The 21,706-nt window shown below is 43.9% G+C and overlaps 2 protein-coding genes across 10 annotated transcripts; one reads left to right on the forward strand and one right to left on the reverse strand.

Moving 5' to 3' along the window:
* Nucleotides 1-635: 635 nt before the first annotated feature.
* Nucleotides 636-16,515, forward strand: LOC126980559 (cyclic AMP-dependent transcription factor ATF-2-like). 9 transcript variants are annotated; one of them, XM_050830617.1, is made up of 14 exons: nucleotides 636-794; nucleotides 8,103-8,226; nucleotides 8,568-8,760; nucleotides 9,508-9,622; nucleotides 9,958-10,091; nucleotides 10,377-10,750; nucleotides 11,167-11,331; nucleotides 11,762-11,924; nucleotides 12,086-12,220; nucleotides 12,722-12,846; nucleotides 13,172-13,362; nucleotides 14,094-14,341; nucleotides 14,902-15,171; nucleotides 15,889-16,515. In XM_050830617.1, the coding sequence occupies exons 3-14, from the start codon at nucleotides 8,710-8,712 to the stop codon at nucleotides 16,102-16,104; spliced, it is 2,187 nt and encodes a 728-aa protein (XP_050686574.1). In that variant the 5' UTR covers nucleotides 636-794; nucleotides 8,103-8,226; nucleotides 8,568-8,709; the 3' UTR covers nucleotides 16,105-16,515. The 9 variants fall into 9 exon arrangements, with proteins under 9 accessions (XP_050686574.1, XP_050686582.1, XP_050686583.1 ...); XM_050830625.1 differs by having other exon boundaries at nucleotides 12,089-12,220; XM_050830620.1 differs by having other exon boundaries at nucleotides 652-784.
* Nucleotides 16,516-17,378: 863 nt separating this feature from the next.
* On the reverse strand, nucleotides 17,379-21,551 carry LOC126980562 (rRNA methyltransferase 3, mitochondrial-like). The gene is made up of 5 exons (XM_050830637.1): nucleotides 21,284-21,551; nucleotides 20,072-20,192; nucleotides 19,322-19,596; nucleotides 18,693-18,857; nucleotides 17,379-18,276 (listed from the first exon to the last, which is right to left on the reverse strand). Exons 1-5 carry the CDS (start codon nucleotides 21,468-21,470, stop codon nucleotides 17,666-17,668), a joined length of 1,359 nt encoding a protein of 452 aa, XP_050686594.1. The 5' UTR covers nucleotides 21,471-21,551; the 3' UTR covers nucleotides 17,379-17,665.
* Nucleotides 21,552-21,706: the final 155 nt, after the last annotated feature.

A 21,706-nucleotide genomic window follows, 5' to 3' on the forward strand; every position in this document is an offset into this window, starting at 1 on the left:
TCGTAGTGGGAGTACTTCACGTAAAATTGATAAATAATGAAGTTTTTTACTACTTGACATCTTGAGACAGCTCCCGAAGGTCTATTTTTGCTTATTTTAACCTTTTCTACTCGATTTTCCTTATACGTAAGCAGAACCACTGCTAATATATCTTTCAACAAGTCATTAGGTACGTTAAGTAAGAGTATAGTGGAGGCATATCACGTAAAATAAGCGATTAGTGAAGTTTTTAATCTTTGGCATCCTGAGACAGCTCCCGGAGAAGGGCCATGTCACAGAGGTCTATTTTTGCTTAATTGAACTTTTTCCTCTCGATTCTCCTTATATATAACCAGAATCACTGTTAATATATACTGATACGAGTCATATGGTACGTTAAGTAAGGTCATAGTGGGAGTATTTGCGTAAAATAAGCGAATCATGAAGTTTTTAATCGTTGGCATCCTGAAACAGCTCCCGTCACAGAGGTCTATTTTTGCTTATTTTAACCTTTTTCCTCCCGATTCTCCTTAAATATAACCAGAACCACTGTTTACATGTCCTCTAACAAGTCATATGGTACATAAGGTAAGGTCATAGAGTCGCTAAATACGTGAAATAAGCGAATAATGAAGTTTTAATCCCTGGCAACTCTCTCGCGTCCAAGTCACAGTGTACCTGAAAGCCCTGTGATGTAAGGTTGCGTCTGCCCTTCCTCTCGCTTCTAAACCTCATGTGCTCCCCCGTGTGCCTCCAAGGATGGTAGAAACGCCACACACGTCTTCCTTAGAGTGCCTCAGTGATAGTGAGTGAAGGTGAGGCAGTGTGCAGTGTTGGAAACGGGAATTACAGCTGATTGGGCGTACAAGGAACAGCTGTTGTGTGTGTGTGTAAGGAGCCTTCTTGACCCCCTCCTCCCTCCCCCAGGACAGGTAGGGCCCCCAGGTGACCCCAGGAGCAGGGCGGGGTCACTGGTGGTCATGAGAGTGCCCTGATAACTATGATTTGGGTGTTACATTTTGAATATTTCGAAGCGTTAAGTTTGGCGGAGTTCTGGCTGGTGTGTGGTGTGAGAAATTGATCTCACCAACTATTTGTACACTGTTCGGTTGTCTTAAACTGCGCCGCCTGCATGGCCGCAACACGTGTGGCACACTGTATTAGTCTGTTCCACCTCAGGTGACAACAAATCAGGCGAGAAGTCCCTCCCTCTAGAGTCTAGTAGAGCAGTGGTTCCCAAACTTTTTTTTAAATTAGCTATGCTCCCTAATGATTTATAAGAAATCGTCACGCCCCCCATCCCTTGTTCATATATATATATATATATATATATATATATATATATATATATATATATATATATATATATATATATATATATATATATATATATATATATATATATATATATATATATATATATATATATATATTGAAACTCACTTGAGGAGGATTCAGTTAGTGTTACTCAATGTGTGTGTGTGTGTGTGTGTGTGTGTGTGTCTTTGCAAAACTGCAATTTTTGGCAGACGGAATCACGCCCCCCTTGTATCCAGCTCACGCCCCCCAGTTTGGGAACCACTGGTCTAGAGGATGAAGAGCATCCTTGCCCCGTTGGTGGTGACTGGTCACAGCTAACCCGATGGGAGTTGAACAAAACCTGTTTGAGAGCGAGCACTCAGTAGTTTGTCTTTTATTAAAGTTTCTTCTTATTTGGTGTCACCTGAGGACGGTGGAATAAAGAAAGTAACAGGTCAGTCACTGTTCAAGTAGGATCGGTTTTAGTAACGCGCTGATATCTCGTCTCCGACTTTATGAACTGCTCTTCTGTTGCTCACCTTCACACCTCCCGAATATCATTAGGAAAGTGGCATTATTAATACACAGGCACCGGCCCCCGATGGATATTAATTTCTCGCCCAGCCATTCATGCCCAACACTCGAGGGGCGTGACAAAGGCCCGTTCCCCCTTTTTAGGGGGTAAATCCCACAACAACAACAAACCTGTCATGTACCGGTTAAACTGCATGACCCCAAAACGTGTGCCATCCCAGGAACAGGTCAGTGCCAAGGTAACTGTCTGGCACCTCTGGGAGACACTGTTTGCTCTTGGTCAACCCCATTGGATATTAAATTTAAAAGGTTGATGGGTTGAGTGGTTGGGTTGGGTAGGGTTAGGATAGGTTGGGTTGGGTTGATAGTTGAGTTAGGTTGAGTCGAGGAGGACTGAGTCGAATTATTATTATTATTATCATTATTATTGTTTATCATTCATTCTATTCGTGTGAAAAGAACACTAGACAGTTGCTAAGGGGCTTCACTGCCAAAGATTATTCTCTCTCTCTCTCTCTCTCTCTCTCTCTCTCTCTCTCTCTCTCTCTCTCTCTCTCTCTCTCTCTCTCTCTCTCTCTCTCTCTTTCCTTTCCTTTACTTTCCTTTCCTTTCCCTTCCCCTCCCTCCTTTTTCTCTTCCCTTTCTCCAATTCTAGTCTCTCTCTCTCTCTCTCTCTCTCTCTCTCTCTCTCTCTCTCTCTCTCTCTCTCTCTCTCTCTCTCTTCCCTTCCCTTCCCTTCTTTTTCTCTACCCTTTCTCCAATTCTAGTCTCTCTCTCTCTCTCTCTCTCTCTCTCTCTCTCTCTCTCTCTCTCTCTCTCTCTCTCTCTCTCTCTTCCTTCCTTCCCTTCTTCTCTTCATTATTCCTTTCTCTTCTCTCTCTCTCTCTCTCTCTCTCTCTCTCTCTCTCTCTCTCTCTCTCTCTCTCTCTCTCTCAAGGTCACCACCACCACCATTGCTATGAATCGTGTACCATTTCCTGTGTGAAGCCAACTAGTCTTTCCCTCTCCCTCTCTCCTCCTTCTCTCTCTTTCCTTCCCTTCCTCCTTCATTTCCTTGTTTATTATTTTGTTTTCCCTTCTACTTCCTCTTCTCTTTCTTCCTCCTTCCCTCTTTCTCTCTCACTCCCTTCTCCTCCCTTCCTTCTTCATTTCCTTGTTTGTTTTCTGTAATCTTGTTTTCCCTTCCACCTCCTCTTCTTCTTTTCCTCCTTCCTTCTCTCTCCCTTCTCTTCCTTATAGACTTTCCCTCCCTTTTATTGTCTTTTCCTCCCTTCCCCTGTTTCTTTGTTTATTTTGTTATCTTGTTCCTCCTTCTCCACCTCACTTTTTTTTATTTTACATTTTTCTTTTTCTTAATTTTTACTCTTCTTCCCTTCTTCCTTCTCTCTTTCTCCTTCCCATACCTCTTCCTTTCTTCCTCTTAATTTATCCTCTATCTTCCTTCTTTCCTCCCTCCCTCTTTCCTTCCCTCTTAAATTCCCTCTCCGTTTCCCCTCCTTCCCTTTCCTCTCAAATATACTTCATCCATTTCTTCCTCCTCTTCCTCTTCCTCCTCATGCTCCTCCTCCTCCTCCTCCTCCTCCTCGAGAAAGCGTACCCTAGCTGTGGATGGGAATGAAGGGTTGCCAACTTGAGAGAGAGAGAGAGAGAGAGAGAGAGAGAGAGAGAGAGAGAGAGAGAGAGAGAGAGAGAATTTAATTTTTCTTGCTCGTAATTTATTTAGCGTCTCTCTCTCTCTCTCTCTCTCTCTCTCTCTCTCTCTCTCTCTCTCTCTCTCATGTGGTATATATTAGTCTGTCCCAGGCATGTCGCTTTATTCTCTCTCTCTCTCTCTCTCTCTCTCTCTCTCTCTCTCTCTCTCTCTCTCTCTCTCTCTCTCTCTCTCTCTCTCTCTCTCTCCTTCTTAATCAGCGTCTTTTATTTTCCTTCTTTCATGTTTATCTACTACTACTACTACTACTACTACTACTACTACTACTACTACTTCTACAACTATGTTCCCCTCGAGCTTAGGGAGAATCAAAGAGGAACAGGACACTATATTTATCTCACTTCTTGGCTCTTCCTCCTCCTTCTCCTCTTCCTCCTCCTCCTCCTCTTTCTCTTCCTCCTCCTCCTCGTATGTATCTTTCCTTCCTCATGTTTTCTTTCTTTTTTATTTCATTTCATTAATTTTCCTCCTCTTACTCTTTGTCTTCCTCCTCCTCCTCCTCTTCCTTCTCCTCCTCCTCCTTATTACAGTTTCAAGGTCATGTCCAAATCAATCCATCAGTCACGTTTCTTTTATTCTCTCTCTCTCTCTCTCTCTCTCTCTCTCTCTCTCTCTCTCTCTCTCTCTCTCTCTCTCTCTCTCAGGAAGCTTACTTGATTTCTTCTTATTATAATTATTCAGTTTGTATAATAATAGTAGTCGTATTATTACTATTATTGTTATTATTATTATTATTATTATTATTATTATTATTATTATTATTAGTAGTAGTAGTAGTAGTAGTAGTAGTGTTATTAGTATCATCATCATCATCATTATCATCATCATCATCATCATACAGCCTCCCATGTGACCTCTGTGGGTGCCAACTGTTCCTACGTCATCACCATCTCCTTCCCCCTTCATCTTTTTCATCACCACCACCACCACCATCACCTCCACCACCGCCGCCACCACCTGTCATCTACCGGAAACTAATTATTAAAGCATGCAAGTTAATCATTCTCAAGTATTTTTTTTCACACTCTTCTTTATTTCCTATCTCGTATTTTTTTTCTCTCTCCCTTCATTCTTATTTTCGTAATTTTTATCACTTACGCAACAATTTTTTATCACCTTTATGTAATCATCTCCCTCTCTCTTGGATACCATAATATATTGTCCGGCATATGCTCCAGTGAATACCCTTAAGACAACTATCATTGCCTTTTAAAGTTCAGGTTAGGTTAGGTTAGGTTACGTTAGGTAGGAAAATAAAAGAAGGTATCTGAAGTTCTAAGCGGAAGACTGAACCCTGCATCCATCTCTATTCTGATTGCTCTCCCCTATGCTCTCATGACTCTGGAACAACTTAAATCATAAACTACACATATAAAGAACCCCCAGAAAGCATAAATAGGAAAATAAAGGAAGGTATCTGAAGTTCTAAGCGGGAGACTGAACCCTGCATCCATCTCTATTCTGATTGCTCTCCCCGATGCTCTCATGACTCTGGAACAACTTAAATCATAAACTACACATATAAAGAACCCCCAGAAAGCTTAAAAAGGAAAATAAAGGAAGGTATCTGAAGTTCTAAGCGGGAGATTGAACCCAGCATCCATGTACTACTTTGATTGCTGATGTTCATGACTCTGGAACAATTATATTATTAACTACACATATAAAGAACCCAGAAAGCATAAATAGGAAAATAAAGGGAGGTATCAAGTTCTAAGGGGGAGACTGAACCCAGCTCATGACTCTGGAACAACTTAAATCATAAACTACACATATAAAGAACCCCCAGAAAGCTTAAAAAGGAAAATAAAGGAAGGTATCTGAAGTTCTAAGCGGGAGATTGAACCCAGCATCCATGTACTACTTTATTCTGATGTTACAATTATATTATTACGCTCATGGCCCTAAAAGAACTTAAATCATAAACTACATATATAAAGAACCTCCAGAAAACTATCATTGGCGTCTAAATAGGAAAATAAAGGAAGGTATCTTAAGTTCTAAGCGGGAGATTGAACCCAGCATCCATGTATTACACTTTTATGATGTTATTATGATATTATAGCGCTCCCCGATGCTCTAACAAACACCAAAACAACCTAATCCATAAACTACACATATAAAGAACCTCCGGAAAACTATTATTGGCGTCTAAATAGGAAAATAAAGGAAGGTATCTGAAGTTTTAAGCGGGAGATTGAACTCAGCATCCATGTGTTAATATATTCTGACGTTATTATGCTATTACTGTGTTATCCGATGCTGCCATAACCCCAAGATAACCTAATTCATAAACTACACATAAAAAGTCCCTAAAACGCTATCATAGGTGTTTAAATAGAGATAATAAAGTAAAAGCGGCCACGACTCGGCATCTTTAGGCGTGGCGAGATGTAAACATACTTGAACCTATTGCGTCATCACATGAGTCACCTACCCTGTGTTAACCCGTGCTCCCCTGTGGCTCCCCGGCCCTCCCCTGGATCCACATTCCCAGGGGTTTTACTATGGTTGTTAATGTCTACTGGGAAGCCGTGTGAGTCTCGTAGTGTCAGTCGTGTGGTGTAGAGGGAATGTGTCATCTCCCTGTGTTAATGTGTGCTCCCCTGTGGCTCCCCGGCCCTCCCCTGGATCCACACTCCCAGGGGTTTGACTATGGGAATTAGTGTCTACTGGGAAGCCGTGTGAGTCTCGTAGTGTCAGTCGTGTGGTGTAGAGGGAATGTGTCATCTCCCTGTGTTAACATGTGCTCCCCTGTGGCTCCCCGGCCCTCCCCTGGATCCACACTCCCAGGGGTTTGACTATGGAAATTAGTGTCTACTGGGAAGCCGTGTGAGTCTTGTGGTGCTCTGGGAAATGTCTAAAATATGTTATGTGACTGAGTGAGGCTTTTTCTATCTCCCCCTGTGAGTTTTTCTTGTTTATACATTCTCCCATGAGTTTGACTACGTGGTATTGTGCTTTCCTCGCTCGTGGGAAGCTTAGGAAAGGTACACTGTGGTAACCCCCTTGTCGCTGTAAGCCCCATGCCCTGAAATAATAGGTTCCTGGGTGGGTATTGTCAAATGTTTCCACCCCTCATATCAACAATTTCCAAAGTCCATTAAGGAGGTCAGTTGGGTTCTAATGAGTGTTGTTTTAGGCTTACGATACAGGAGAAGGGTCAAACTATCCTAAGGGTCATATAACTATCCCTGGAAATACCCGAAACTCTTACGAAAGCCTTGTCAAATATGTGCTTCTAAGGCCAGTGAGATGGGAAAGAATTACGAGGTCATTCTTAGCTTTGCATATGCTCCTGTCTTCGCCTTTTCCCTTAGCCTCTGTCCCTCAGCCTACCACAAGCTAATGGACAAGGTGAAGGACATAGCCATTACATATTCTAAGGCCAGTGAGATGGAGATGAATAACCAAGCCATTTCCAGCCTTACCATTTCCCTTAGCCTGTGTCCTCGGCCTACCACAAGCCAACGGACAAGGTGAAGGACATGGGGGCTGCGTGTGAGTGCATGTATTTCTGTGCAGGGTAAGACTTGGCTGCTCTTCAGGTGGCCAGCGAGGCAAGGCAAGGCCACCAGGACTGAATTAACCGTGGGTGTGCTCTGTCCTTGATACATGCTCTCTGTGTTATTGTGGCTGGGAAAGGTTCATTATAACTACACTTCCATAACTTCACAGAGATTATCAGCCTGTCTAGAGTGTTGCAGAACCTAAAATGTATATGGCCAGGTTAGTGAATGTCCCAAACTTTATTATAACTATACTTCCAGCCCTTCAAAGAGTGTATCAGCCCGTCTAGAGTATTGCAGAACTTAAAATATATACGGCCAGCTTAGAGAATGTCCTGAACTTTATTATAACTACACTTCCAGCCCTTCAAAGAGTGTATCAGCCTGTCTAGAGTATTACAGAACTTAAAATATATACGACCAGCTTAACGATTGTCCCAAACTTTACCTATCCTTACCAGCACAGTACTAGATAATTCATAATAACTACACCTCCATCCCTTCTCAGAGTATTGCAGAACCTAAAATATGTACGGCCAGCTTAGCAAATGTCCCCAACTTTGCCTTTTATTACAAGCACAGAACCAGATAATAGATAGCTTTTAAATACTCCAAGTCAGACATGGTGCTAGTTACCCGATGGACGTAAAAATCTGTAAATCTCCATGACACAGGTTCAAGGGCCAGTGTGACAGAGATGAGCACTGAGGCCACGCACAGCTATAGTGTATGCCCCTAACACTTTAACATTTCCCCTCCATGACATAATCGTACTTCTCACGGTTTGGTTGTCTTGGGTGACTGGGCGTGGGTGAAAATTGACCCCTGTGGTGGATAATGTTTGGTGTCCTTGCCCCTGTGTGTGTGTGTGTGTGTGTGTGTGTGTGTGTGTGTGTGTGTGTGTGTGTGTGTGTGTGTGTGTGTGTGTGTGTGTGTGTTACTGCCACTCCTTCGGGTTTTTTTATCTGTTAGGAATTAGAAAACATACAGTATATACCTTCCCTATTTAAGATTTCATGTACTCTTCCCTTTTTTTTAATTACAGTTCTCCTCCTCCTCCTCCTCCTCAGGTTGCCTTACTAAGATGCATTGAGAAGCTTGCCAACGCCAGTACAAACACGTCGTGCCCGCAGCAGCGAGTCCGGCACACACACACACACACACCACTGCGGAAGATGGAATAACTTTATAACGGTTAGTAATTGCTACATGTGTGTGTGTGTGTGAAAATTTATACTTAACTGTTTATATGAATCAGGAAGAGTGAAAACCTTGCAGTTGCCATAGGGCTTAGAAAACTTACTTATTTTGCATCTTTCACCTCTATGTAAAGGAAGCTAAGTCCTGTTGATATCAGCTTTATAGATTGTATTATTGTGGGTAAATGTTAATTATATCTGTATCTCTGGTGGGCTTTTAACTAGTTCAGGACATTTTCTGAATTCGAACACATTAATTTTTTTTTTATTGTATCTAAGACCGAGCTGAGGGATTGATGTTTACCTTTTTTTATCATTATGCATCATTCATTTCAGTGCCCCGGAGACACCGCTGTGGCAGGGCTGTGCAGGGTGGCTTGGGGGCAGTCAGGTGCAGCCGGTGCCCTCCAGCTGTGCCTCCAACCCAGGGTGCCAGCGCTGGCCACGGCACACCTCCACCACCACCACAGGGGCAGCCATGGGTGAAGTGGACAAGCCGTTTGGGTGCCCTCAGCCGGGGTGTGGCATGGTAAGCTTCTGCTGTACCTGTGACATGCTTCCCCAGCCTTACAAATAACATGAACTTCAGAATGTCATGTCAGAAAATAAATATTACGTCTAAATCTGTTTGTCATATTTTTTTGCTTACTCACCTGTTTGAATCTGTTAATGAATTTGTTTTTAATTTATTTACCTCTGAGAATGATGATGTATCTGTAGGTATCTGTAAGGCCCCTCTCTCTAAGCATGGACCTACCTGTAATATAAGAAAAGAATTAGATAGAGCCATAAAGTTTTCAATTCATGCCACCCTTGAAAATTATATAGCATTTTTCTGCTGATATCTGTAAGGCAAATCTCTGTAATCTTCTTCTCCCTCCCTTGAAATTGATATAGTTTTTTTCTGCTGATATCTGTAAGGCAAGTCTGTGCCATAAGAAAAAAAAGATTCAGCCATAAAGTTCTCAATAGTAATGCCACCTCCTTCTTCTCCCTCCCTTGAAATTGATATAGTTTTTTTCTGCTGATATCCGTAAGGCAAGTCTGTAATCATGGGTCTTCCTGTGCCATAAGAAAAAAAAGATGCAGCCATAAAGTTCTCAATAGTAATGTCACCTCCTTCTTCTCCCTCCCTTGAAATTGATATAGTTTTTTTCTGCTGATATCCGTAAGGCAAGTCTGTAATCATGGGTCTTCCTGTGCCATAAGAAAAAAAAGATACAGCCATAATGTTCTCAATAGTAATGCCACCTCCTTCCTCTCCCTCCCTCCCCAGAGCTTCACCAACGAGGACCGTCTCACCGTCCACCGGCGGCGCCACGAGATGCAGCTGACGGTGAACGGGGAGCACCACACGCCGTCTCTAGTCAAGCACCACGGCTTCATCATCGGTCAGTAGGGGGGGGTGGCAGGGAAGTGACTATTTAGGGACCAGAGAAAGTGACTAAATATAAAGATTTTTCATAAGGAGAGTTTTTCTTAACCTGGTAGCTGCGGGGATCATGTTTCTTAAAGGCCCCTCTAAGCGAGAAAATTGAGAAAAAAATCATCACTCACGCAAACCATTTCATAATATATATCAACGCATTTGTGATCAGTTTATGCATCATCTATTTTTTTGGGGGTTTATATCATGGCAAAAATTTGGCCCGTCGCTGCTACTGGGTTAAGCATCAACAACCCATGTCTGATTGAGTCCTTCATTTCTGTGTCTTGTTCCTTCCAGACCAGACGCCCACCCCCACCAGGTTCCTGAGGCAGTGTGAGGAGGTGGGGCTCTTCCAGGAGATTAGTCTAAACCCCTTTGATGAGCAGTTCCGGCGAGCGTCCCTCCTGAGGTCACACCACTCTATAACTGAGGTGAGTGTGAGCGAGTTTGTCTATGTTGTGCCATGCAAACTCTTACTGCGTCTCTTATATCATACCTGGGACTTATTTTGCTGATGTTGTTAGGGGAAGACTGCCAGTGAAGTGGATCAATAGGGTGAGTGAGCATTGGAGCGAGAGAGTTGGAAGTAGCAGGATGAGTGTGCAGAGAGGATGTGCCAGAACAGGGAGAGAAGGAGACACGGAGATTTAGATAGATAGATAGATAGAATAGAAGAAATATATCATCCTAAAAGTCCTGGTTCTGCCCTTCCCCAGTCCATCGGGGGAGGCGGGGAGAGCCTGGACACCCCAAGAGTCCTCCCTCCGCCAGCGGACTCCGACGAGACCATCTCCTCCACCTCCAGGGATGACATCTCCACCCTCACCACCACCAACCCCACCCTCACCACCACCTCCAGCCACGCCTCGTACATGCCATCCAACTCCACCTCAACCACCTGTCCTGGAACGCTGCCATCCGCTAAGGTGGTGGACATGGTGGAGGAGGAGGAGTTAGAGTTGGAGAGGGGTGAAGTGAGAGCCGCCAGGTCGCTCTCCCTCAATGTGTCGTCTGCGGCGGCGGCGGCGGTGGAGGCGGGGCAGCTCTCCGGCTCAGTGATCTCGACGCCAACGCCAGTCATCACGGCGGGGTGAGATTTGGGTTGTATTTCTGTTTTGTTTCTTTATTTTCTTCTTGTTTGTATGTAGTCTAGTCATTTATGTATCTCTGTGTTTGTATAGTTTATTTATTTTATTATTTGGTAGCTGATTGTTTTATTTATCATTTTATTTCTATCTTATTTATTGGTAACCTGTTTATTTCTGTAATTTCTTCCTTCCTTTATTTTTCAGTAGATTATTTATCCTTTTATCTCTGTACTATATTTCATTTCTTTCATCCTCTATTTATTTATTTATTGGTAGCCTCTTTGTTTTGCTACATTGAGTAAGAAGACAGTCTAAAATGGTCCCTTGTTGCAGGTTGTCAGTCTACTCTTACACCCCTATTTAGCTACATTCAGTAAAGACAAAATGTAGGAGTGTCATAAATCGTCCCTCGTTGCAGGCCGTCCGTCACCCAGTCCCTCGGTGCAGTTGAGATTGGCAGTGTGGCAGCGTCTCTCAAGATGGGCGGGTCGTTGCCGGCGTCCACACAGCAGCCCGCCATCTGTGCCGCCCCGAGCGGTGTGCCGGCCTCACCCAGTGCCACAGTCCTTCAGCTACTCCTCAGGTGCTGTACGCTCTTCATGGTTGCTAGTTTTGGCGTCCTTTGTATTTTTATTTTAGTCGTTTATTTACTTTTCGTTATTCCTTCCTTTATTTTTTTTGTGTGTGTGTGAATATCAGATGAAGTGGTGGTTTGTTGTTGTCATATTCAGTTCGCTTTCTGTTTGGTAGTTTTGGTGTTGCTGAATTTGTGTTTTGATCTGTTTTATTTATTTCTGGACCTTTTTCCTTCCTATAAATCTATTTTTTGTGTAGGGGAACATTGGTTTGAGTGGTGGTTTGTTGATGTCATCTCTAATGCTTTTTCTTTTCTGTTAGTTTTGCTGTCTTGGAATCATTATTATTATTACATTTTTCCTTCCCTGGCATCTGTTCTTTGTGTAGTGAATATCAGTTTGTGCCAGTTTGTCGCTCATGTTCCCTTCCGTCCACAGGTTACCAAACGGCCAGGCTATTCCCGTTGAGATTCCCGCCACCCCAGTCGTGTCCTCGGCTGCCCAGACGGGAACCACCAGCAGCAGCACCTCCGTCGCCTCCATGGTCGCCTCCCCACCTAACTCACATGACAAGTCGCCTCAACAGTCACTTGCTAAAATGGTGAGGATCTTGGTCTGGTTCCTGCACAGAGAGGCATGCACATCCTTGTAAAAAGATCCCATTTTCTTTAATTTTTAGTCATCTCTTTATCTGTTTATTGTATTGTTGTCTGCCTTTTAACATAACAAACTGACTTACCTCATGTCCGTGATCCATTCCAGAAGCTGAAGCAGGCGCTGGCCTCGAGCAGCACTGCTGCACGGCCAGGTTGCAGCAAGACCTCGCGGGCCAACACCGCCGACCGCATCGCAGAGATGACGCGCTCCAGAAACTTCAGCGGCACAAGCAGCACAGAGGTGACTGGGCAGGGCTGTGAGGTTGGTGGGGAAGGTTTGGCAAGCTTAGATGAAGAGTAATAGTTCAGGCTGATTGGTAACTGCTGTGTTTTCTTTGTGGTGCAGTATTTAGGGCACCCATACTCTACCATTTTTTGTGTGTGTGATTTTAAATGTAATGAGTTTGCCTTTATCTGCTTCTCACTCATAATTAAGCCCTGTAGAACCACAAGGCTGCAAATATTAGTTTTCTTTTAAATGATGACACTCTTATTGAAATCTGGCTTTGGCTCATCCACTCTAGATTTTAATATGTATTGCTGTTTAATTTTTGCCTCAAGTCAACTTACACAAGATAGGGACAGTTGATACAGGCTGTTGCGAGCACACTTTTTCATTCCTTCCTTTACTATCAGCTGAGTGATGATAGAGTGATTGATGGGTGATACAGGCTGTTGCTGGCACACTGCTTCATCTGTGTCTTCCATCAACTGAGTGGTGTTAATGGTGTGTTGTCTGAAGGGCGAGTGGGATGACGATGGCACGTCCGGCAGCTGCAACTCCACAAAGGGGGAGAGGAAGCGACGCCACTCCTCGGACAACGAAGACCCCGTCGAGAAGAGAAAAAAGTTCCTGGAGAGAAATAGGTGAGATGCAGCTTCACACTCTTAAGGAATCTCATACATCCTTTGGTTTCTCTCTTACTTATTGGTGTTGACTGGCAATTCCCTTACTCCTTGATGCTGTTTGTGCTTGGTTCAGGTTCTTTAGTACCAAACTTAGAGGTAGAGAGCTGATAATTAAAATATGTAAAGAGAGAAAAAGATTTAGATATATTTAGACTGCCCTCAGACATGGATCCTAATGACACTATCACTAGAGAATGAGGGAAATGAAGCAACAAGAGGAGGAGGAGGAGGATAGTTATAATTCAATGTATTCGTATTTTTGACATGCCTATCATTCCCTCAGAGCGGCTGCCATTCGGTGCCGAGAGAAGAAGAAAAAATGGATTGAGAACCTTTCCATCAAGTACGACGAGCTGGGGAGCATCAACCAGAAGCTGCAGTCCGAGGTATCGTCCCTGCGCTCGGAGGTGGCCGTGCTCAAGTCCATGCTGCTGCAACACAAGGACTGCCCCGTCACGCTGGCCATGCAGGGAGGTGTGTGTGTCTGTTGGGGTCTCTAGCCTCTTGTACCGCACTCAGGGTTGTTAACATACTCGTGAACAGCTGTCTTTGTTGTGGGGTCAATCTTTTTTTTTACAGTAAAGGAAACAGTTCAAGAGCAAAAAAAAAAAGGAAACTAATGAAAAGCCCACTGCTCATTTTTCTTTCATTTTTCATTCATCTTTTTGCCTTTTTATTAACTTTTCCTTCATTATTCTATCCCTTATACTTGTTCTTATACATTTACTATCATTATCCTGTCCTTATACTTCACTCAGGGTTGTTAAGATACTCATGAACAGTTGTCTTTGTTGTGGGGTCAATCCTTACTCCTTATCAACTTTTCCTTCATTATTCTATCCCTTATACTTGTTCTTATACATTTACTATCATTTTCCTGTCCTTATACTTCACTCAGGGTCATTAAGAACACTCATTAACAGCCTTCCTTCTTTGCATAGCCAGTTTTTACCTTCCTTCACCCTTATTTTCATTATTCTATCCTTATACTTATCTCCTTATACCTCTGACATCATAATTCTATCTATTCTATCCTTATACTTACCCAAGCCTTCACCTTTTCTTTTGTTTCTCTCTTATTTTACTCTTTATTAATACTACCTCCATGTCCCTCCTTTATTAACTTTACCTCCAAGTCCCTCCTTTATTAACTTTACCTCCATTATTCGATCCCCTCAAGTCACAACCCCAATCGCTCCCCTCAGATGGCAGCCTTGACGGAATGAACGGTAGCTGCCCGCCGGCCGCCTTACCCCCCATGCTGGATCCGGTGCCCGAGACAGCCCTCGCACACAAGCCACGCATTCGCTCCCTCTCCCTGCCCTCCATACCCTCCTGCGAGAGCTCCCCAGTTGACCCCCTCCCTGTTAACCTGTCCTGCTGTGTCCATGCCCCGCCACCAGCAAGCACCATCGTCACATCGGCCTCCTCAACCTCGTCCCCGTCCAACAAGGTACTGAGAATTATTATTATTATTTTATTTATTTATTTATTTTTTTTTTGCATCTGCGCCTGTAACATCGGTAGACTTTTTTCAGGGGCCTGGTGGTTGTCCCAAACCCGTCATGGCGCATGCAATTTTTATAGTATCGCCATTTATGCTTGGGGGTTGTGGTTAGCTGTATTTACCTATTTCTAGTATATTTGTATTTACCTATTTGTTGTATATCTGTAGTCATGGATGTAGGGACGTTAAGATGAAAACTGGTGTAAGAAATTTTGTAAGGTTAAAGAATACAGGCAGAGGAGAATATAATCAAAGAAAGTGCAAGTAAACATAAATAAAGACATGTAGAGTAAGATAAAGATGAAGAAATATTATTAAGTGAAATAAGAAGGAAAATGAGTGAGGGATTTTTTTTTTAAGGCAACACACACACACACATACTTTCATTTGTTTTCTCTCTCTCTCTCTCTCTCTCTCCACCAATACCAGTTCCATTCTTCGGTTAATAAAATTTCCTGTTCTTAAACGTTTTCTCTTTATTTTCACCTCCATTCCGTCTCTTCCAGGTGAGTGTCGGGCAGCCAGCCTTCCTCACATCCGGCAGCCCCGTCAACCTCACCAACACCTTCATTACCACCAGCCAACACCACCACCACCACCAACAGTCCCCTCACAGCTCCGCCACCTCCATCACCCGCAACCCCCAGTCCGGGACCATCATAAAAATCACCCCGGGTCCTGTACCTCAAGGACGAGCCTCATCCCCCCACCCGACCCAGCTCCTTGCCCAGGCTGTGGCGCCCTCCCCGGTGACCTCTGGAGCGCACACAGGCAAAGTATGTCGAGAGAATGTCAAAGGGGAAGTAGCTGTCGATATATGATTAATGTATGAAGAGTAATACAGGGAAAGTACTCAAGAGAAAGACATAGAAGAAGTAGCTGGCAATGTAGAATTAATGTGTGAACAGTGGTTGGTTAAGCAGACAACATAGAGCTCACACAGGGAAAGTATGTCGAGAGAATGACAAAGAGGAAGTAGCTGTCGATATGTGATTAATGTATGAAGAGAAATACAGGGAAAGCACATCAAGAGAAAGACATAGAAGAAGTAGCTGGTAGTGTAGAATTAATGTGTGAACAGTAGTGGGTTGAGCAGACAGCATAAAGCTCACACAGGCAAAGTACGTTGAGAGAGATAGGTCCATAGTCTTATATGTACCTGGCTCCCATTACGACTATTTTCCAGCGCCACAAAGAAGATTAACCAGGTTTTTGTGGGTGTTTTTCCAGTTCAGGGTGCAGAGGTCCATATTGGTGTGACATTTTTGGGGGGGGGGCACAGGGCCACAGAGAACAGGTAAATATAGTAGTGTGAGAGATGACTTTTTTTTACATTACACTGAAAACTGGCAGACTCAAGCCACTATCCCATCAGTAACAAGATAACAAAAAGAGCTACTTATCTGATTGCAAGCTACAAATGGATAAAGTATTACTAGTATTAATTTTAACACCACTATATGTCTTATTAATAGCAGCTTCACTTGTTCCAGATGGGTAAGATCATGCTGGGGCCACCTGAGCTCCTGGGCACAGAGGTGAACCCCAAGACAACAACACTGATGATCAACGGGACGCCCAACGTGATAATGGCGGCGGCGGCTCCGATGGGCCATGCGGCGACGCTTTCCCAGCCGCAGCTCCTCAACCTCACCCTCCAGACGCCCCACAGCAAGGCGTCGTCCACTGTCCTCCGCAAACCCAACTAAACCTTAGGATAGACTCAAGTACAATAAGTTAATTTTGTACCGTTCTCACCGAAACGAATCTTGCCCGAAGGTTCTTGCTGTTGAGCATGTAGTTGTTAAGGTTTATACTACTTTATATAGCTGAAGATTTTTCTAAATACATATAAGGAAAAAATTGTGGCGCGCACACACACAGTTTTTAAGTGTGGATTTACTTACGTTGAATATATATTATTATTTAGCAGGTTACTGATACCGCATTGTTAAAAGTCCTTACGGAGTTTGTTTAAATTACGACAAAGAGAAATATTGTTTACAGAAATTATATTCACTAACGAAGTCTTGCTGTGCTCTCTGAGGGCACAAGCAAACACACAATGCAGTTGCTTTTCAGTGACATTGAAAGTGCAAATAATCTTGTTTACATGAAAATAGTCTTTCATTTGTAGCCTGCGATACATGGCTGGGTACCCTCCAACATATGCCCTTCTGTACAAGCTTGGTTTACTATACAAACACACAGTTCATTTTGGTGGTAAGTGTGTGATCCCAAGAGAGGTGCTTAGCAATAATGCTCCACAGAAATTGAACATCATCAGGCATGAGTTTCAGAAGCAATGCACATACTCATGAGATGATCCTCTGGAGGTCCGGCAGTTTTTTTTATCATGTTTTTATCTATTTTTTTACTGGTTTAATATAGTTTTAAAACAAAAAATTTAAATGCATTAGATCCGGCGGCATATGACCCTGCAGTTGCGGCGTCAAGTCACAACGCCCCTAATAATCATCTGGAGGTCCGGTATGAGTATGTCCTTTGGGTAGAACAGAGTTATCCCAAAGGAGGCAAGGAGGGGAAGCTGACCAAACTGATTGAAAAGTGTTTGCTGGCCATGTATTCCAGTGCAGATCTGAGGGAGAAGTATGTGAATGATCAATGGTTTCTGGACATGTGGATAAAATATGCCAACTTGTCTCCAAATCCACTTGAGATATACCAGACTGTGGAGTCAAAGGGTCTGTGTTTATCTCTGGATGATTTTTACATCAGCTGGGCTTGGGAAATGGAAAAGGCTGGCAATTTCATGAAAGCTGAAGCAGTTTTTGAGAAAGGTCTACAAGTTGGAGCAAAATTTCTTTCCAGTCCACGAGTCACAAAAGAAGTTCCAAATCAGACTTGCATGATCCACTATAGAAGGTAGATTAATGGACCAAGAGGTTGACAACGCAGAACAAGAATGTGTGGCACTTGGTACCCTGAAGTCAAAGGATCCCAGGGCATGAAGACAAAGGTAGGTAGATAAATTTTCACTACATATTTTACATCAACAATAACACTGTCCCTAAGAGCCAACACACTGACTCACAGATCTTCCACACCACAGGCCATGTAGTCGCTGTTCAGGAGCTTGTGTGTGCTCGTAAAGTTAGTGGGAAACTTCTCTTATCTGGTGTACCGGTATAGAATAAGGGTCTTTTTTGTAGGTATTTCAGCATATCACTACCATCACTAACTTCTCTGAGCTTTGGCTGCATATGATTCACTCCGCTCTTACGGTCTCGCAGGGAAATATTTACCCCCTTATCCTCCACCTTCAAATCTCGCCTTTTCCATTTGAGTGGCAATTTCATGGAGCTGTCTCTGCATTGCGTAAAGGATGACACCTGATGCCACTCCCACATTCAAGCTGTCCATCCCATTAGCCAGCGGAACGGTCACTTTACTGCCAGAGTTATCCGCAACAAACTTCTTAGCAGCGTTACTCACTCCCGTCTCTCCTCCGATTACAAGTACAGCTCCTCCTCCTCCAGACCCCCTTAGCCCCAGTCTGTCATAGCTGAGGGTAGGAAGACGCACATTGGAGTAGAGCTCGAGATGCTGTGGGTCGTTATAGCTGAGGTCGACCAGTACTTTGTTGCCTTCTTCGTCTAACTCATAAAGATTCTCGCTCAAGCTGCCAAGACTATTCACATCCTGTCTGTCTGTGTTTGTAGCATGCAGTTCACCCTCCACCTCATCTCTCGAGTCCTCCAACAAGTCCTCCGCCCGGCACACATCAGCCAGGAAGATCTGGGCGTCCTCAGGCACATGGGTGGTGAGTGTGTCCCAGGTGACTTTTGGCGTTAGTCTGAGGCGGAAGTGAGCCCCACAGCCGGCCCTCACCACCTTGGTCTCCCAGGGGTCACAGCAGCCTGGGGAAGGAGGGATTGTATTGACAGGAATGGTTAGGTAAATGGTCGATGGTCCAATAGGCTCTGATATTAAACAGGCAAGTGAAAAAAAAGCAAGTAACAGTAAGAACAACAAAGGAAGAGCCCACTTTGCAACTATTAAGCCCTTGACTGTGGACGTCCTGCAAGAAGACGTCACCAAGCTACAGGAATGGAACAAAAAGTGGCTGCTACAATTCAATAAAGAAAAATGTAAAGTCCTGCACCTTGGAGGGGATATCCAGCATACCAATACCACATGGGAAACACTCCACTATCCACCACAGAGGCAGAGAAAGACCTGGGAGTATATGTTACCAGGCTACCAGTGAAGGCGAAATCTACTATGCCAATCGCAGCAGACAGGTTAAGACAAAATGTCAACACTGGTGACATACCTTTGAGGAGCAGTACTTGGGTGACGCCGACAGCAGCAGCCGTGCGTAAGACACCCCCGAGGTTACTGGGCTCACGCAGCTCATCAAGAACCAACGTCAAGGGCTGCTTGGTGGAGGCGGTGGTGGTGTGAGGGGATGGACTTGATGTGGGGATTTTGAAAACTCCTGTGGAAGAATATTTTTTGTTAAGCTGTGGGGATCATGTTTCTTGAAGGCCCCTCTAAGCGAATTTATGAGAAAAATCATGACTCCTGCAAACCATTATATTAAATGTATCAACGTATTTGTGATCAGTTTATGTATCTTCTATTTTTTGGGGGTTCATGTCAAGGGAAGAATTTGGCCTGTCGCTGGTACGGGGTAAAGCCACAAATTTGGCCCGTCGCTGCTACTGGGTTAAGCTGGGATATACCAAAGTGAAGGTGCCATTTATTGTTAAAGTTGATCTCCTCTAACTTAACTCACACCAGCTTGAACCCCTCAACTTAACAACCCAACCCTCACTAACCCAAAGCACTCACTACCAATCTAATTAACCCCACTGATTCAACCCACCCACTAACTCCACAATAGAAGTAACCCCTCCTAAGACTATAGTATAAGAGACAACTCAACTAACAAATACTGACCCACAATCCCTGGGGAGGTGGTGACCGAGGACCAGGTCTGCAGGGTCTTGTAGGGCGCCCTGATCAGCGGCAGGTCACTCAGAGCATGGACGTCCTCTAGGGTCAGCTTGGACGGCGAGGCTCTGAGCGCTGACACAAGCTTGAGACGTGAGAAATACACAGCCTCTGGGGTGGCACCATGCTGCAGGGCCTCGCGGATGATGCGATAACCTTCCGCCACAAACAGCTGGTGCTCGGAGCGGTACTTCCGAGACTGGGTGTTTTCCAAGAGCTTTCTGTTGATGTGAAATGTGATTCAACTACAAAAGGATTCAATAAGTTTCCTGCATTAAATCATTGCCTCATACAATGTAGATTCCTTTAGAGAAGAAATCCAGGGTCAAACTACATAAGAATCTCATGATATATTGTTCCTGAAGAGAATAATAACTTAATTCAACTATTTAAAATATTTCCATTAAGTTTCCTGCATTAAATCATTGCCTTACACAATGTAGATTCCTTTAGAGAAGAATTCCAGGCTCAACACTACCAAAAAAGCATTTCATAATATAATAATAACGTGATTCACCTTCCTGTGATTTAGTGCAAAGTATTCAAAATGTTTCCTTTAAGTTTCCTGCACTAAACCATCCCCTTCAACAATGCAGATTCCTTTAAAGAAGAAATCCTCAAACTACAAAAGAATCCCATAGTGTATTGCCCCAAAAGACAAAAGATATTTATTTTTAGCTTGACTACCTCCCTGACCTCTCATAGTCCTTGGCCTGTGCTAAGAGCTTGTAACGGATGCCATTTCTCAGCGCCTTGTCGGGGTCTGCATCGAAAGCTGCTTTGGTGCTCTGTTCCGCACCTGCACTCTTTGGCTGATCTGAAAAAGAGTAACAAACTTAAAATCCTCAAAAAAAATGCCATCTCTAAATTCTCATAAAAAAAAACATCAACCTCCAATTTCTCATTAAAAAAGCCACAACAAACTCCAAATTCTCACGTTGGTACAATATATCCCGAGTTTAAGAGGCAACATTTTTCTACGTATGCTCCTATTTACTTGGATGTTTTTACTTTTTCTTATTTTTTTTGCTTCATTTACTTGTGTGTTCTAAGATATATATTGCCTTCTATTCCTCCACTTATTTGATCTCTGTTATCTTGTCCAGCTATCCTTCTGTATCCTGTGTGATTCTAAACATGTTCTATCTGTGTAGCATCCTCAGCATCCTTTTCTTTGTCCTTCAGCAAACATTCAGTACCCTGTGGCATATCCTGTAGGCCTCTGAGCAAGTTTTAACTGTATCCTTAGCATCCTTCTCTTATTCTTTCAGCTACCCTATGCCTAGTGTCCTGTGGCCCTGTCTAGCATCCTTCTCTCTCCAGCCACCCTTCTGTATCCTGTGATCCTCTGAGAATGTCCTATCTGTGTATCCTTCACTGTACCTTGAGGCATCATCTGTAGCCCTCTGAACATACCCTGTGCAGCATATCCTCCTCTCCCTCTTTCAGCTATCCTTTAATGGCTTCCTAAATAAGTCCTATCTGTATCCTCAGCCTCCTTCTCTTCTTTCTTCAGCTACCCTTCTGTACCCTGTGTCATCGTCTGTGGCCCTATAAACATATCCTGTGCAGCGTATCCTCCTCTCCTATGACTTCCTAAATAAGTCCTATCTGTGTATCCTCAGCCTCCTCTTCTTTCTTCAGCTACCCTTCTGTACCCTGTGTCATCATCTGTGGCCCTATAAACATATCCTGTACAGCGTATCCTCCTCTCCTATGACTTCCTGAATAAGTCCTATCTGTGTATCCTCAGCCTCCTCTTCTTTCTTCAGCTACCCTTCTGTACCCTGTGTCATCATCTGTGGCCCTATAAACATATCCTGTGCAGCGTATCCTCCTCTCCTATGACTTCCTAAATAAGTCCTATCTGTGTATCCTCAGCACCCTTCTTCCCCGCCCAGTACCCACCCGCGCCCTGTGTCGTCTTCTGCGCCCCCTTCAGCATCTCCTCGTAGCGGCGCAGCACTTCCCCGCCCTCATCCTTCACGTGTACGCGCACCGGCCGCCTCGTCAGCACCCTCCGCCCCCGCGCCCACACTCGCAGGGGTGCCGCTCCCCCGACGAGCCCCAGCACACGCCCCGGCAGCCCCAGCATCTCACACACACACACACACACACACAGGGATCACCGGTGGGTGTGCCGCCCCACGAGGTGAGGACCGTGAGGTAAACAAGTACAGTGGTGCCAAGTGTACAGGGTGCCGTCACCTTGCAGGGACTTGCATTCATAATTTGGGCTTTTATTCAAAGATTTCAGACGCATAAATCTATAGTTAGGATCTAGTCATATATTGCTTATGATATTAAGCACATAACGAAATGATAACATGC

The sequence above is a fragment of the Eriocheir sinensis genome, chromosome 44 (genome assembly GCF_024679095.1).
Source record: "Eriocheir sinensis breed Jianghai 21 chromosome 44, ASM2467909v1, whole genome shotgun sequence".
Lineage (NCBI taxonomy): Eukaryota > Metazoa > Arthropoda > Malacostraca > Decapoda > Varunidae > Eriocheir > Eriocheir sinensis.

Bases quoted from the DNA above. Each gene is read 5' to 3' on its own strand.
- LOC126980562 (XM_050830637.1), bottom strand. From the start codon at position 21,470: ATGCTGGGGCTGCCGGGGCGTGTGCTGGGGCTCGTCGGGGGAGCGGCA. The intron at 18,858-19,321 runs GTCAGTATTTGT...ATTCTTCCACAG, and splicing joins CACCTCCCCAGGGATTGTGG to GAGTTTTCAAAATCCCCACA. The intron at 18,277-18,692 runs GTATGTCACCAG...CTCCTTCCCCAG, and splicing joins CCAAGTACTGCTCCTCAAAG to GCTGCTGTGACCCCTGGGAG.
- LOC126980559 (XM_050830617.1), top strand. From the start codon at position 8,710: ATGGGTGAAGTGGACAAGCCGTTTGGGTGCCCTCAGCCGGGGTGTGGC. The intron at 9,623-9,957 runs GTCAGTAGGGGG...TGTTCCTTCCAG, and splicing joins GCACCACGGCTTCATCATCG to ACCAGACGCCCACCCCCACC. The intron at 13,363-14,093 runs GTGTGTGTGTCT...CGCTCCCCTCAG, and splicing joins CACGCTGGCCATGCAGGGAG to ATGGCAGCCTTGACGGAATG.